The following is a 13,990-nucleotide window of genomic DNA, read 5'->3' as shown; positions in this document are numbered from 1 at the left end:
ACAAAAACACCAGGTTTTAAGGGCTTGCAAAGGATTTTACCATTTGCTTTATTGAATCTTCATGGAAGGAGGTGTCTCCAGTCATAGTTTATAGATGAGGAAACTGAATTCAGAGAGGTTGGTTCCAAACTGCAACAAGATCCTGGACTCATCCAGGTTCTCAAAGTTGTCTGGTAAGAATCAAGGGGGTGTTTCTTAAATACGTAGGTTACCAAGGTCTCTCTCCAACTTCTAATTCTGAAGGCCTAGTTGGGACTCAGGAAGCAGCAGTTTACACACACCCCAGGTGATACTTATCTTCAGGAGAGTCTGGACACAGTGCGATTCACTGATTAATTTACTCAGCTAAGATTCTTTTCTCAAATATGACGTGTACTATAAGGAGATCATGATGAACAAGACATTCTCTAGCTTTGAAAGGAACTAACAAGCATCTGGTTAAGGAGATTGTCCTGATCCCGAAGTCAGCAAGGGTCTACAGCCCACGTCTCTCGTGGGTGAGACCCTTTCCTGCTGGCTAGGCTGGCTTCCACCAGACTTGGGTTTAGAACTCCTGGCTGAGCCTGCTGGGCCTCCTTCCACTGTCTAACACCTGGTCAGGGCAGAGCCTGTGGCTCTTTGGATGGAGGCATCTTGTGAAAGAAGCCTAGGTGTGCCTGGCATGTGTGCTGTGCTGTGCTTAGTCGCTCAGTCGTGTCCAACTCTTTGCGACCCCAGGGACTAGAGCCCCCCCAGGTTCCTCTGTCCTTGGGGATTCTCTAGGCAAGAACACTGGAGTGGGTCACCATGCCCTCTTCCAGGGGATCTTTCCAACCCAGGGATCAAACCCAGGTCTCCTGAATTGCAGGCGGATCCTTTACTGTCTGAGTCACCAGGGAAGCCCACACGTAGTTTCAATAAACGCACATCAGGCCTAGGAAAAGACCAGGGGCACAGGGCAGGTGGGGGAGGGGAGGGCGGGGAAGGCTTCCGGAGTAGAGAACAGCTGGGTGCAGATTTACATTTCTTTACAGGTAATTTCAGCTGAATGGAGACCAGACAAGGACTACTCTAGTGTAGAGGAGGAAAGCAGGGCCCAGAGAGAAAAAAGTGAGCGTCCCTGAGCTGAAATCCAGGTCTCTGGGGTAACTGAGTCCCCAGGGGAGGCAGGGACTGCGGACATTGACAACACAGGCAACACCTTTTTCCTGAAATCCCTGGGGTGAAGTGCATCTGTGAAGGAAGATCCTGATGCCATCACAGACACTCCCCTCGAGGGGGCCAGGATCACCCTGTTAGCTGTGCCCTGGGCTCCAGCTTTCAAACACTCCCTTTTCCAATGGAGAATTCCATCCTTCATCCTGGTCACTCCTGCCCTCTGTCTTCTCCAGGAGGGAGCTTCAGTATTTGAAGCAGGTCCCCATGGACTTCCACTGGCACTCATCGTTTTTGTTCCAGCAATTCCCAGTACCCAGTACTTTTTCAGAGGCTAACTCTCTAGGCAGGCCCTGCCAGATAAGGCCAGGGGTGCTCCCAGAGGCCATCTGGACAGTATCCTGGAAGCCTGCACAGGGCCAGGCTGGGCTGAAGCCTCCTGGGCCAGTGTGGGGCCGCACCCTGCCTGAGAGCCGCTGGTATCCACAGCTCCCTTTCTCCACCTGCTCCTGGTTGAGCTAGATGTCTATTTGGAACACGGAGGAAGAGGAAAGGGCAGGGATCCCAGGTGGGGCAGAGTAAGGAAGCCATAATTCTGACCTGGGAGTTTGGACAAGCCTGCTGTATCTGGGAAACAAAGCCTGGAGTAGCCCCGTGCCAGCGTGCCCATACTAGGCAAACTAGACAGACCCTGAACCTAACAGCTCCTACACTTTTGGAGTCTCCTCCTCCCTACCAGTCTCAGGTCTCACCCGCCCTCAGAAGGTGGTCCCTGTGGGGGGCCACCCCGGGTGACAGTGTCGGGGGGTGGGGGGGGGTGGGGTAGGGGTGTTATATGATCTCAGAGCTTCCCCCAGGGAGGAAGGGCAGGGGCGGGGCGGCTGCGAAGGCCCAGGATATAAGAGGAGGAGGCTGCCTTTGGGGCTCAGCCAGCCTACCATGCACGCCCAGTGCCTGTGGTTGTTCCTCTTGCACGCCTGGTGGGCTCTCCTCCAGGCGGGCGCCGCGATGGTGGCCCCGGTGCCCCTTCGACCGTGGGGGCAGCCGTCGTCGCCATCCCCCCTCGCTTATATGCTGAGTCTATACCGCGAACCCCTGCCCCGGGCGGACATCATCCGTAGCCTGCAGGCGCAAGGTAGGCAGCCCCGCCCCTCCCTGCTCCCTTCAACACCCGGGGTGCCTCGGGCGCTCCCTCCCCCAGACTCCGGGAGGGCGCTTGATCAGCAGGGGCTGCGGCTCGGTGCCGGGGACTTGCCATTTGAGGACGTACCCGCACGCTTGAAGGGCACGTCCAGGGGCTGGGCTTGAGGGTCTCTCGGCGTCCACGTTGTCTCGAGGCACAGGGTTGGTGGTATCCGGGGTGTGTCCCGGACCGAGAGCTCAGCGTTCCGGTCTTGTTTAGGGCGGGTAGAGTGCGGACTATAGGTTGGGAGCCTGATTGTGCCACTTCTTATCTCTGCGGTCTTAAACTACTGTAATCTCCGGGCACCTCGGTTTGCACATCTGTAGAACAGTGATAGGGCTTCCCATGTGGCTCAGAGATAAATAATCCGCCTGCCAAGGCAGGAGACATCCCTGGGTAAGGAAGATCCCCTGGAGGAGGAAATGGCAACCCTCTCCAGTATCCTTGCTTGGGAAATCCCATGGACAGAGGAGCCTGACAGGTCGCGAAAGCGTCGACCACAGAATAGGAACAAGAGTGCCTCCTAGCTCAGACGGTAAAGCGTCTGCCTATAATGCGGGAGACCCGGGTTCGATCCCTGGGTCGGGAAGTTCCCCTGGCGAAGGAAATGGCAACCCACTCCAGTATTCTTGCCTGGAGAATCCCATGGACAGAGGAGCCCGAAGGCTACAGTCCATGGGGTCGCAAAGAGTCGGACACGACTGAGCGACTTCACTTCATTTACAGGCGTGCAAGGGCTACTGACAATGCACAGAAAATGCTTAACACATAACCAGGCACAGTAACAAATCGTCCTTATTATTGCTACAATTATTTTGTTGAATTTTTTTTTTTCCTTTTCACTAGTGAAGGTGAATGCGCCCCTAGGTCTGCCGTGGAGAGTTTCTCAGGCTGAGACCGAGTTTCGAAACAGGATGTCAAGCATGAACATCAGGGATTAGGTTTCAGAAGTTAGGGATTAGAGATGAGGTGCCCCGAAATCGAGAACTGAGGCAGGCTTGGTAGGTAGGTGTCAGTATCCCAGGCGACACAGAGCTCAGGGCCTAGATTTGGAGGGATTGAGGTCACTCCCATGGTGACTTTGGGAGTACGCCCCTCGGAGATGGGGCAGCATGCCTTCTGCGCACTGGATGCAGGTAGATGTTGAGAACAGGGAGCCCTTCCCGCGCGGCTCCTCTATGCTGGGCAATCCACATCCTAGCGCGGGGGGTGGCCCCTGCCTCCCTGCACCTCGCTCTGCCTGCTGGGGCCAGACGGTCCTCCCGAGAGTTCCGGCGAAATCCACATCCGATAATCTGATTTGACGGCCACCCGCCGGCCCTCTGTGATCCGAGGATGGGGGCTCCTAGTTCGCTGGCCTGCCGCGTCTGGGGTCAGACGGCCAGTGACCCTCTCTAGAAGGGTCGTCTGGGGACCAGCCAGACTGGGGACACCCCGGGGGTGGAGCAGTCTGAAAATTACTGGCGTGTTCCACCCCGCCAGAAAGGTGGGGGTGGGGTTGGTGGCCGCAAAGTGAGAGGTGCACTTTACCCGATCTCTCCCTCCTTCCAGAGTTCCAGAAGATTGGTAGTAATGTGACAGTCTGGGAGTATAGAAAACTAGATTCTGGTCCCACAAACCCTGCTTCCTCACTTACCCCTGTGTTCCTGGCCTATCAGTTGACTTTTCTAGTTTATCCTTTTGTAAAAATAAAGGGCCTGGCTTTCTTTCTACCTCATTTGTGTGAGTGTGGAGTAAAGTACATAAAAAGGGTTAAATCACAAATTTTATTATGTGTACAGTGACCTTAACTATATACACAGAGTTGTGAATTGGCTTGTTTTTCAAAAGCAGCAAGAGCCTGCCTGGAGGGAGCCTGATGGAGAAGGGATGTCCCACACTGGCTCCTTTCCATCTTGGGTTTATTTGTAAGCTGCACAGGATAAGAGGAAATGGGTGTTGGAGTCTAACTAAATTAGATCTTTCACTGTTTAACCATCTTCACCTTGGACCTTAGTTTCTTCATCTGCAAAATGGTGATAATGGTGGGGAGGATTTAAGGAGACAATGCTTGTAAAATACTTGGCATGAGGGAAGCAGTTAATAGTAATTGGCCTCACAATTTATAATAATGTAGGGTGGGAACTCGGTGTCACACCCACCCTCTTTTTCTACAGAGCCCCTAAGTCTAACTCAACACCCAAGGTGATGAACGCAACCACTTCTTTCTTTAGAATGGGAAATGGGTCAAGATTTCCAATTCCAAGGAATTGGAGCCCGTGTGGCCAAGTCTGTGTTCAATTTCAGGGTGTCCATGAACCCCTTCTTTATAATCACCCTCCAATCACATTTATTGTGTAAGTAGGAAATACAGTTTGTTCTGGGGACAGCATTCTTAGCTTTTATCAGGCATTGGTGATCCTCAAAGATTAGACACCCCACTCTTCTAAGATGAACCAAAGCCAATCCTGGGGAGCTCTTGGCTGCGGGTAGGGTTGTGGGGTTGCAGACTCTTCCAGCGGAAGGAATGTACTCCTCCCCACCCCTGCATCTGCACTACCACCCCAGCAACAGATGATTCTGTTCCCCTGCCCTGGCCCCTCACTGCCTGGACATCTTCATTTCTAACCGGGACCTGAGTAATGAGACAGTTGATGATGGCCATTTATTGCACTTTGGTGGTTGCACTGGGCAGAGCACTTTACACACATTATCTCAGTAAATCTCAACACTCCTGTGAGGTGGATACTGTCACCATCTCCCTTTTGCCCAGAGGGAAACAGAGGCCCAAAGATTGCAGCCCAGTCTTAAACAGCAAGTGGCAGAATTTAATCCATCATGGGAGACACCAGGCCCCTGCTCTTAAACACTGAGCTGGAATATCTTCCTCTAGAAAGCCATTTGTGGGTACTTGAGATAATAAGTTTTAAGTCCTGGTGTAGGTGGAGTTGTAGAGGAGTTGCTACATGTCCCACCTAATCCCCTGGTGGCCAGGTGGTGCTGAGATGGGCAGTGGGTAATGTCAGCCTCCCGCCACACCTCTGGGGAGTTGCTAGTCAGGGGCTGGTTATTGTCCCCTGCAGGTGCTAATGAGAAGGGAAGTGGAGATTAAGTGAAAAAGAACAGCCAGGGATGGGCTGGGAGAAGCTTCAGGAGGCTGAAGCTGGGAATTACCTCCTTCTAAGACAGGCTGGACTAACCAGAGAAATCCACTTACTGACCAAAGATGTCCTATGAGACAACTGGAAAAAAAAAAAGAAATAACTGTTACATGGTCTGCCCAGAGTGGACCTAAATCAGAGATCACTACCTTCAGGATTGATTCACTAAAGCGTTTCTGTTTTTATTTCTTATGAATAGCCTTTGCCTTTTATTTAACAATCAACCTTGAAACATCTTCAGTTCCCTGGTCCTCATGTCATGCAGGGAGAGGTAGGACATTACTGTTCCCATTGCAAAGAAGAAACTGGGCTCGAAAAAAGTGAAAGATCACTTTCAGGTAACCTGAAAGATCCACCCCTGTGTGTTATTCCCAGATATCAGACCAAATTGATCCAGGACTAAAATGAATGGAATGTGCTTCCCCATTCTATTCCTTTTCATTCATTTGGGGTTTCACTGTGCTGGGTGAGTGATTGCTGTCTGTCCCAGATGCATAGATGACCTGGAGCAGGAAGGAGTGAGCGCCCTGCTAGGTAGGAGAGACCACTGGGTGGAAAAATACAAGATCAGTGCACAGTCAAGCTTAGAGTGTCTTTAGAAATGTATTTGTAAGGTTGCTGAGAACTCTTGGAGTGTCTGCCTCTGTCTTTAGGAATTGGTGGGGGAAAGGGTGGCCAGTCTTTGGCTTCTATTGCCTGTGCCTTCCTGGGGGTTCCAGTCCTTTCCATGATCTGCGTAGCAACCTCATCGTGCCTGTGAAATAGGCCACCCTTTCCAATGAAAAGACAGAGCCAAAAAAGCTGACTTGCTCCAGGGTCACAGGGTGGGTGGAAGCCCAGGGTTTCTGTCAGAAAGCTCAGGGTTTGGCCTTAGACTGCACGTGTGAGAGGAGAGAGGAGAAGGAGACGAACTCATCCAATTTTTACCAATTGTTCTCTGGAGTGTCTGAAGCGGGAGTGGCAGAACCGTGATTTTCAGATTAGGCTTTGCAGTTGGGTTTATTCTTGGCTTTGTGACCTTCCAACAATTGACACCTTGGGCAGGTGATTTAATCTCTCTGAGCCTCAATTTTCCTCATCTTAAAAATGGATTCAGTACTATTCCTAGCTCACAGGGTTGGGGTGAGGGTTAAGAGAGATGATATATATAAGGTAAGGGCTCATTCATGAGCTATGGTGGTTGTTACACCAACTAAGGCTGCAGGAGGCCCCCACTCACCAGCTTCTTTCTGTTTTCTCACCCAGATATGCAGGTGGATGGGCAGAACTGGACCTTTGCTTTTGACTTCTCCTTCCTGAGCCAAGAAGAGGATCTAGAGTGGGCTGAGCTCCGGCTGCAGCTGTCCAGCCCCGTGGCCCTTCCTCCCAATATCCCGCTCTCCATTGAGATTTTCCACCAGCGGAAGCTGGATAAAAACCCACCCGACTGCCTGGAACGTTTTCGGATGGACCTGTTCACTGTCACTCTGTCCCAGGTTACCTTCTCCTCAGGCAGCATGGTCCTAGAGGTGACCAGGCCACTCTCCAAGTGGCTGAAGCACCCGGGGGGGCTGCGGGAGCAGACGTCCAGCTTGGCTGGAGAGTGCTGGCGGCGGCCTCCCTCCCCACCTGTCACTGACGTGCTCCTCCTGCTCTATTCCAACCTCTCCCCGGAGCAGAGGCGGCTGGGTGGCTCCACCCTGCTATGGGAAGCGGAGAGCTCCTGGCGGGCCCAGGAAGGACAGCTCTCCCGGGAGAGGGGCACGAGGCACCGTCGGTACCACGTGCAGGACAGAAGCCAACTTTGTCGGAAGGTCAAGTTCCAGGTGGACTTCAACCTCATCGGATGGGGCTCCTGGATCATCTACCCCAAGCAGTACAATGCGTATCGCTGCGAGGGCGAGTGTCCTAACCCCGTGGGGGAAGAGTTCCACCCGACCAACCATGCATACATCCAGGTACGTAGCCGAGGCCTGGGGAGGGGAGGCGGTAAGCTGTGGGAGTGAAGTGTCCTTTCTTCAACATCAAGGGGACAGGACTCCAGCTTTAAATTGCTGTTAAATTCCCATGTTCTTTCATTCACAGTTATTCGAGCACCTATAAGGTTCTGTGCTAGGTTCTAAGGACAGAGAGATGGCCAGCGACAACATCCTCAGAGAGCCTACGAGGAGTCATGCCCCATTGGGTGGCCTTGAACACCTAGCTTTTCTGGGGCTTTTTCCTTCTTTCATAAAATTACGGGTGGGGCATGTAGACTGGAGTGTCTCAGCTCCTTCCCCTGCCCTGACATTCCAGGAAAGGAAGTTTAGGATTTGGCGTTTGGGTATAGATAGGTTTGAATCCTACTCATTGGCTATGTGATGTTGATCAAGTTGCTTACTCTGTCTGAGCCTGTTTTCTCGCCTGTAAAATGGGAATAGCAGTGCCATATTCTGTAGGGCTGTTGTGGGGTCACATGAGAGGATATGTATACCGCACGTGTAAGTTAGTGGGTAACAGATATGATGCTGTTTGATCATTACTAGAAATCTGTAACTCATTGATGCAATGGGGCCATGATTATGAGGCCAAGTTAGAGATAATACTGTTCTAGTCACTACTTTGCTGCCTAAAAACAGGAGCTGACCACCCATTTTGCAGGAGTAGTAAAGCCAGAGGCTACCACCAGGTGCCACTAATCAGCCTATGTGGTCTAGAAGGTGGTGGAGGGGAAGGAATCAAAGGGAAACGAGATGCAAAAAGCAGAGTAGAGCCCAATATGGTGGTCCTGACCCATTCTCAAAGGTCAGATGGGACCAAAGTGTTTTTATTTTACCCTATGAAGCCTAGACTGAGACTCTTGGACCTGTAATACATCCTCCATGCCAAGCCTCAGGCAGAGTTCAGGGGCGCAGCATGTGAGCTGAGTTCATTCAAGGGAGGCAGTGGCGGGGGCCACTGCCCTAGAGGACCTGTCCTGGGCACAGGCCCTCCCAAGCCTCTCTTAGGCCCCCCTGCAGTCCACCAGTCTACCTGTAGCAAGGTCAGAGCAAACTAGAGACTCAGATGACCACCAAGTCACCAGATCTTAATGCTGATCTGAAAAGCCACCACTGGACTCCAGAGACAGGGCCCAGTTCCAGAATGCCAAGAACTTATTACCTTTTCTCCTGTTGACTCTGTTTGCCCTTCTCTGGGCAACAAAGCAACTCCCCTGTGAATTTCCGCATGACTCTCTTCTGCTTCATATTTCTGGAACTAAACCAGGAGTTTCCTGGAATATTTTTAAAGTTGGTATTCACTCTAGACTAGAATAGGAAAACATATAAGTTAGCTACTGCTTCACACAGACACAGCTTTTCAGAGTCTTCTGTTTAAAGGCTGTTTTAAAAGAATTATTTTAACAAAAAGAAAAAAAAAAGTTATTTTAGATATTAGAGCTGATGATGTATTGGCATTCTGATTCATGAAAAGAATTTTCTATTTTTGCACATAGAAACTGATTTTAACTCTGTAACTTCACACTTTACCCAGAAATGACACCATGTTGACCTGACCATTGGGATGTGAATTGACCTTCCTCTCCTCCCTTTCACAGAGTCTCCTGAAGCGGTACCAACCCCACAGAGTCCCTGCCACCTGCTGTGCCCCAGTGAAGACCAAGCCCTTGAGTATGCTATATGTGGACAATGGCAGAGTGCTTCTAGACCACCATAAAGACATGATTGTGGAGGAATGTGGGTGCCTTTGAGGAGCTCCTGCTGGTGTGTTGTATTTGCCTGTACCTGGAAGGTTGGGAAGCTCCTGGAAGACCTAGTAACCATCTAATCTAATGAGGAGAAACAGGGAGGGGGAAAAGTTGCTCTGTCCACCAGACCTGAGGAGGAATGGCTGCCGCCCTGTCCATGAAGGCTCTGTGGAGTCTGGGTGAGCAGAGGAGAGGGAGGAGGAAGCCTGTGAAGCAGCCTTGCTGGGTTTTCTCTCTGCTGAACAGATAGGGACGTGAGAAGGCACTAGTGCAGGAGTCCTTTAGCAGATTTTTTTCAACCGCTGAACCCTCAGAAATTGTATGCAAGAGTTGAAGCTTATGTGCATTTATTTTTGAGGTGGGACAAGTTGTCTGTAACTTTTGTGTATTCTCAAACGTAGCCTTTGACATACACCCGCCCTCACCGCCCAAATATTAAGTATCACTATGTAAAATTAAAAAGAGTCCATTGGCTCTGGTTGCCTCAGGCTGGGTCAGGGAACCCCTGCAGCTTTCTGGCTGGCCTGTAGCAATCTTGTCCAGAGGCTCTCTGGAGTGGATCTCTGCTAATGAGTTATGCAAACAATAAAGCCATTGTATAGTCCTCCTAGGCCAGCTGGTGCCTTTGAAAGGCGAGGCAGGAACTCGTCCAAGAGAACTGGCCACGTTGGACTATAGAAGCTGGAGCCCTGGGGTGTTCCCACGTTAGTCTGCTTTGGCAGGCAGAATCCAAGTCTATTAAAGTTGGTGACAGTTCACCTCAGTCTGGTCAATGCGTGTTATTAACGGGGGCCCTGAGTTTCCTATCCATAGAGGTGAGGACCCTGCCCTGGGCGGCAAAGACTTGGGTTATGGTCGCAGCTTAGCCGCTGAGCAGCTGTGACCCCAGATGAGTAATTCACTGCTCAGCCTCGTCTTGTGACATGAAAGCAGGTGGATCCTAGTGTGTCCCTGTGATTCTACTTTTCCCTTACCAGTTGGCCTCAGCACTGCCCAAACAGGGGCTGAATTCATTGGCAGGGTGAAGGGGCCATTTTATCGGAAATATCAGTCCACAGTAAACATAGTCTGCTTTCCAAAGCAGCTGATTGACTAATGCTTCAACCTTAGGAGAATGATTCCCATCATGTGGGAATACTTGTTGGGTTCGGAGGTGACTCACATTTGACTTGGTTGAGTCAAGGTAGTCATCCTGGTCCAGGCAGGGTTGTCTAGGCTTGAGCCAGGCCTGGGCTTGAGAAACCTCAATGCCCTGATTCAGCAACAAAACTGATCTTGTTGCTCATACCCTAGAGTGGAAATAGCCCACTCTCCCCACAATTCAGAATCACAATAGGATTCTGCATTGGACTCTACTTAGAAAACAGTAGAGGTAGGAGTCCTCGCAAGGTCAACTTTTGTCCCATCCTCTTTCCTAAATGAGAGCCCAGTGAGGCCTAGTGGCCTGATGCCACAGCTAGGAGTGGCAGGGCTGAGAGCTGAGCTCTGGTCTCTGGAGCCCCAAAGGCGCCATCCTTCATAGTCTAGGGGTCTTTGTTCCCTGAGCTTTGGGTCAAGGCCTTAGCCTTTAGAACAGGACGTTTGAAATCCTGGTTCCACTACCAAACTTAGGTTCTTGGGAGTGAAAATCCCACCCCAGGGCTTTAGAGCATCCCCAAGTGGGTGCCTAACTGTTCTTCTGTGACTGGGGCCAGGAAAGTGAAAGGTCAAGCTATTTGTGGCTGCAGCTTGTGGGAGTGTTTACAGTTAGCAGCTCCACCAACTCACAGAACAAACCCCACTGATGAGAGGACAGTGCCTCATATCAAGCAGAAGGTGCAGGCACGAAGGCGTGAAAGGACATTCTGCTGACCTCTGATGGAAGCTGTGTCAGCAGCATGGGCAATCTCCCACCTGGTCAGAGGTGTTTGGGGCCCAGCCTGGCAGCACAGCTGTGTTCTGGACCCTCCATGCTGGTGCAGGCTTAAGTCTGAGAAAATTCTGCCTTTGGGCACTGAGTCCTGCCCTACGCTGAGGGTCAGGAAGGGGCTTTCATAGGCCAGTCAGATGTATTTTAACTCACTCTCTGGGCAGAGGTCTCCTCCTACTGTTCCTGTAGCAGTGCCAAGTCAGTAGCCAATTGGCGGAAACTGGATGCATTATTCCTTGGCCTGGGAAGTGGGGGTGGGGGGTGGGGGGCCTGGCCCAGGAATGAGTAGAGAAAAGAAAAAAGCAGAAACTGGGGAGCAGTTGTAACTCACACAGCAGCAGTCAGGCTAGTCTCCATTTTGTCATCTCCCCTTTACTAGCAGTAAAGCCTTATCCCTCTAGCCTAAACTGCCTTTTAAGTTGATATCCTACTTGGCTCTGGGGCAAAGTAAAGGCTGTATGAAAGGACTTTCCAAATTACTTGCCCCAACTTCCCATGAAGAGATTACTTAGTCCTAGGGGTTGCAGGAACATGCTCCACCCCAAACTTGCACATCCTGGGGAATACAGACCCACCTCTGCTTGTCGCACTAACTGGGCTGTTACCGAGCTCTAGACCTACCAGCCACTGGGTTAAGTGGTTTCCATAATTACACCTGAGCTCCACAACCACCTCAGTCCCAACTAATCTTAACCCTATTTTAGAGAAGGAAACCAAAGCTTAGAGACTGAGAATCCTGTTGGAGAGAATTTGGCTGCTATTAAGCAGCAGAGCAGGAATGCAAGCCTATCTTACTCCAAAGCCTGAGCTCTGAACTTCCCTGCTGTTTTGTTCTGTGACCTTCTGTTGACATCTGAGACATGAAAGGACAGGACTCTTGCTCTCAACACTAATATGTGGGCCTCACTGGATTAATAATAGCAAGGAATGTGATGCTCACGCAGCACAGTGTAGTTTCGTTTAAGACATCAGCTATGATGGATTTCTAACAAGTGCTCCTGAGGGGCAGAGGCAGCCCTCACCAGGAAAGCTGTGGTCTGGGCTCCCTGCAGACCCAATGAAGGGCCTTCTCGGGTGCATCTGGCCCCAGCATGTACGTGTTCACTTCCAAGCTCCCTGGGGAAGGGTCACATCACCTGACACATACAGGGCCAGACACACAAAGAAGTGCTTTGTAAATGAAGGAACTGACATGTGAAGTGGCCAACTGCCTTTGCACATCTTCCTTATCAGCCAAGATGCCCAAAATGTGTCAACAGGATTTTACCTGAAATTTAAAAAAACAATTAAAACACCAAGTTGATACTCAAGATCTTTATTGATTCAACTGTAACAGCAACCGTTGGTGAAAATTTAATTTTTTCCATAATTTCCAAACACTTGCTGGTTTGTAAGGACAGTTAGGAAAATCAGAAACAAAAACTTAACCATGGAGTCACACAGGGCTGCCTCAGGATTACACGGTGCCCTCTGCTCTCCATCCACGACAGTGAGATGGACAGAGGGGAAAGGGGACACCCACATCAAGGGAGACAAAGGGAAGACCAAGGAAAGTACTGGCAGTCTCCACTTTTCCACTCAGAATGGATGGAACTGGGCCACTGGTGGCACAAAGACAGGGAAGGGCATTTCAATATATAAAGTATTTTAAAGATGCTTAAAATGGACACCCGAATATGTGGGTGTCGATTTACCCCTGGGTAGCAGAGGATCTCCTCACCCAGGTGAGAAGAGATGGGTTCCATCTCCAGGTGAAGGAAAGGCACTGGCTCACAGTCTTCAGGGACTGAAACAGACACCAGGAGCAGGACGCCTCACCACACAGCTCACTCCTCAGCTCTAGTGTTCCTTCCTCACTCTCCTGGTTTCAAGTAAAAATGACCCTTGGCCTGGGCTTGGTTTTTTTTTTAAAGATTAAGATGGGAGAGGAAAAGGGCACACTGCAGGCAAGAAGAGATACTCCGCTAGATTCACGCAATCTCAGATGTCCAGAAATTTTGGTTTTAAGCACTGGCAAGAGCTCCCTTTGGAAATTTCAATGTGGCCAAATTTCAAGCATTGCAGCATCTCTCTGCCAGCCTCCCACTCGTTGAAAGGTGGCAGAGTGAAAGTTTAAATACCCCAAGAATGTGTTTCATCTCAGTACTATTTTCCATTCAGGATCCAGGCAGTACGGTCTGCCAGGGCTGCAGGCAGAAGCAAAGAGACACCACAGATCATCTGAAAAGGGACTTTAAAGACTTCTCCTAAATCTAAGCTTTGCCAAAAGGTAACAATTTCCAGGCCCATCCAGAGAAAGAAATGTCAATTCCGCAGGGTGGGAAAGGTGACATGAACTGACTGTATCATTCCTGAGACTGCAGTCAGAAATGTCATGAGCTAGGCTCAGGGGAACTCCAATTCTCAGCTGGGAAAACATGACTACAACAAGAAATGTGCCTGGGGTATAAGCATTCTAAATAATTGTGACCCAGCTGCCTCAAGATCTGATGTCATCTTTTATTTATAGCTGGGAGGTAAAGAAGTTGGTGGTGGTAGGGGTACCACTGTATGGTCACTATGCCCCCTGTGAAGTCCAGACAGAAACTGCCCTCCCAAGTAAACACTGCTTCTTTAAAACAGACACTAACCCCTCCTAGATGCCATGCATAGGTAAGAGATTGGGTTTCGCAGATTAATAAATAGCTGCCCGTGTGCATATAGTCCAGAGACATGCTAAGACGGGTAAGTTCTGACCCAGAGAGACAAGCACTGGCTCTCCTGTCTGGAGGGGAATATAAGGGGCTGAGGGCCGTGGCTTCAAACAGCCAAGATACTGATACCCCATAAAGTCTCCAAGATGAAAACGGAAAAGGACTGTTTCTGGAATATTGCTGCCAATACAATAAGCACCTTACACCAGGTGCCTTGATGCAAAG

At 50.3% G+C, this 13,990-nt stretch overlaps 1 protein-coding gene across 1 annotated transcript; it reads left to right on the top strand.

The window, feature by feature from the left end:
- Nucleotides 1-2,073: 2,073 nt before the first annotated feature.
- NODAL (nodal growth differentiation factor) lies at nt 2,074-9,166 on the top strand. The gene is made up of 3 exons (NM_001205982.1): nt 2,074-2,269; nt 6,703-7,394; nt 9,014-9,166. Exons 1-3 carry the CDS (start codon nt 2,074-2,076, stop codon nt 9,164-9,166), a joined length of 1,041 nt encoding a protein of 346 aa, NP_001192911.1.
- Nucleotides 9,167-13,990: the final 4,824 nt, after the last annotated feature.

This window comes from Bos taurus, chromosome 28 (assembly GCF_002263795.3).
Source record: "Bos taurus isolate L1 Dominette 01449 registration number 42190680 breed Hereford chromosome 28, ARS-UCD2.0, whole genome shotgun sequence".
In the NCBI taxonomy this organism is placed as follows: domain Eukaryota; kingdom Metazoa; phylum Chordata; class Mammalia; order Artiodactyla; family Bovidae; genus Bos; species Bos taurus.
This window is presented reverse-complemented; position numbering and strand designations above follow the sequence as displayed.

Excerpts from the sequence above, each read along its gene's own strand:
- NODAL (NM_001205982.1), top strand. The coding sequence starts at position 2,074 with ATGCACGCCCAGTGCCTGTGGTTGTTCCTCTTGCACGCCTGGTGGGCT. Across the intron at positions 2,270-6,702 it reads CCGTAGCCTGCAGGCGCAAG|ATATGCAGGTGGATGGGCAG; the intron begins GTAGGCAGCCCC and ends TTTCTCACCCAG. Across the intron at positions 7,395-9,013 it reads CCAACCATGCATACATCCAG|AGTCTCCTGAAGCGGTACCA; the intron begins GTACGTAGCCGA and ends TCCCTTTCACAG.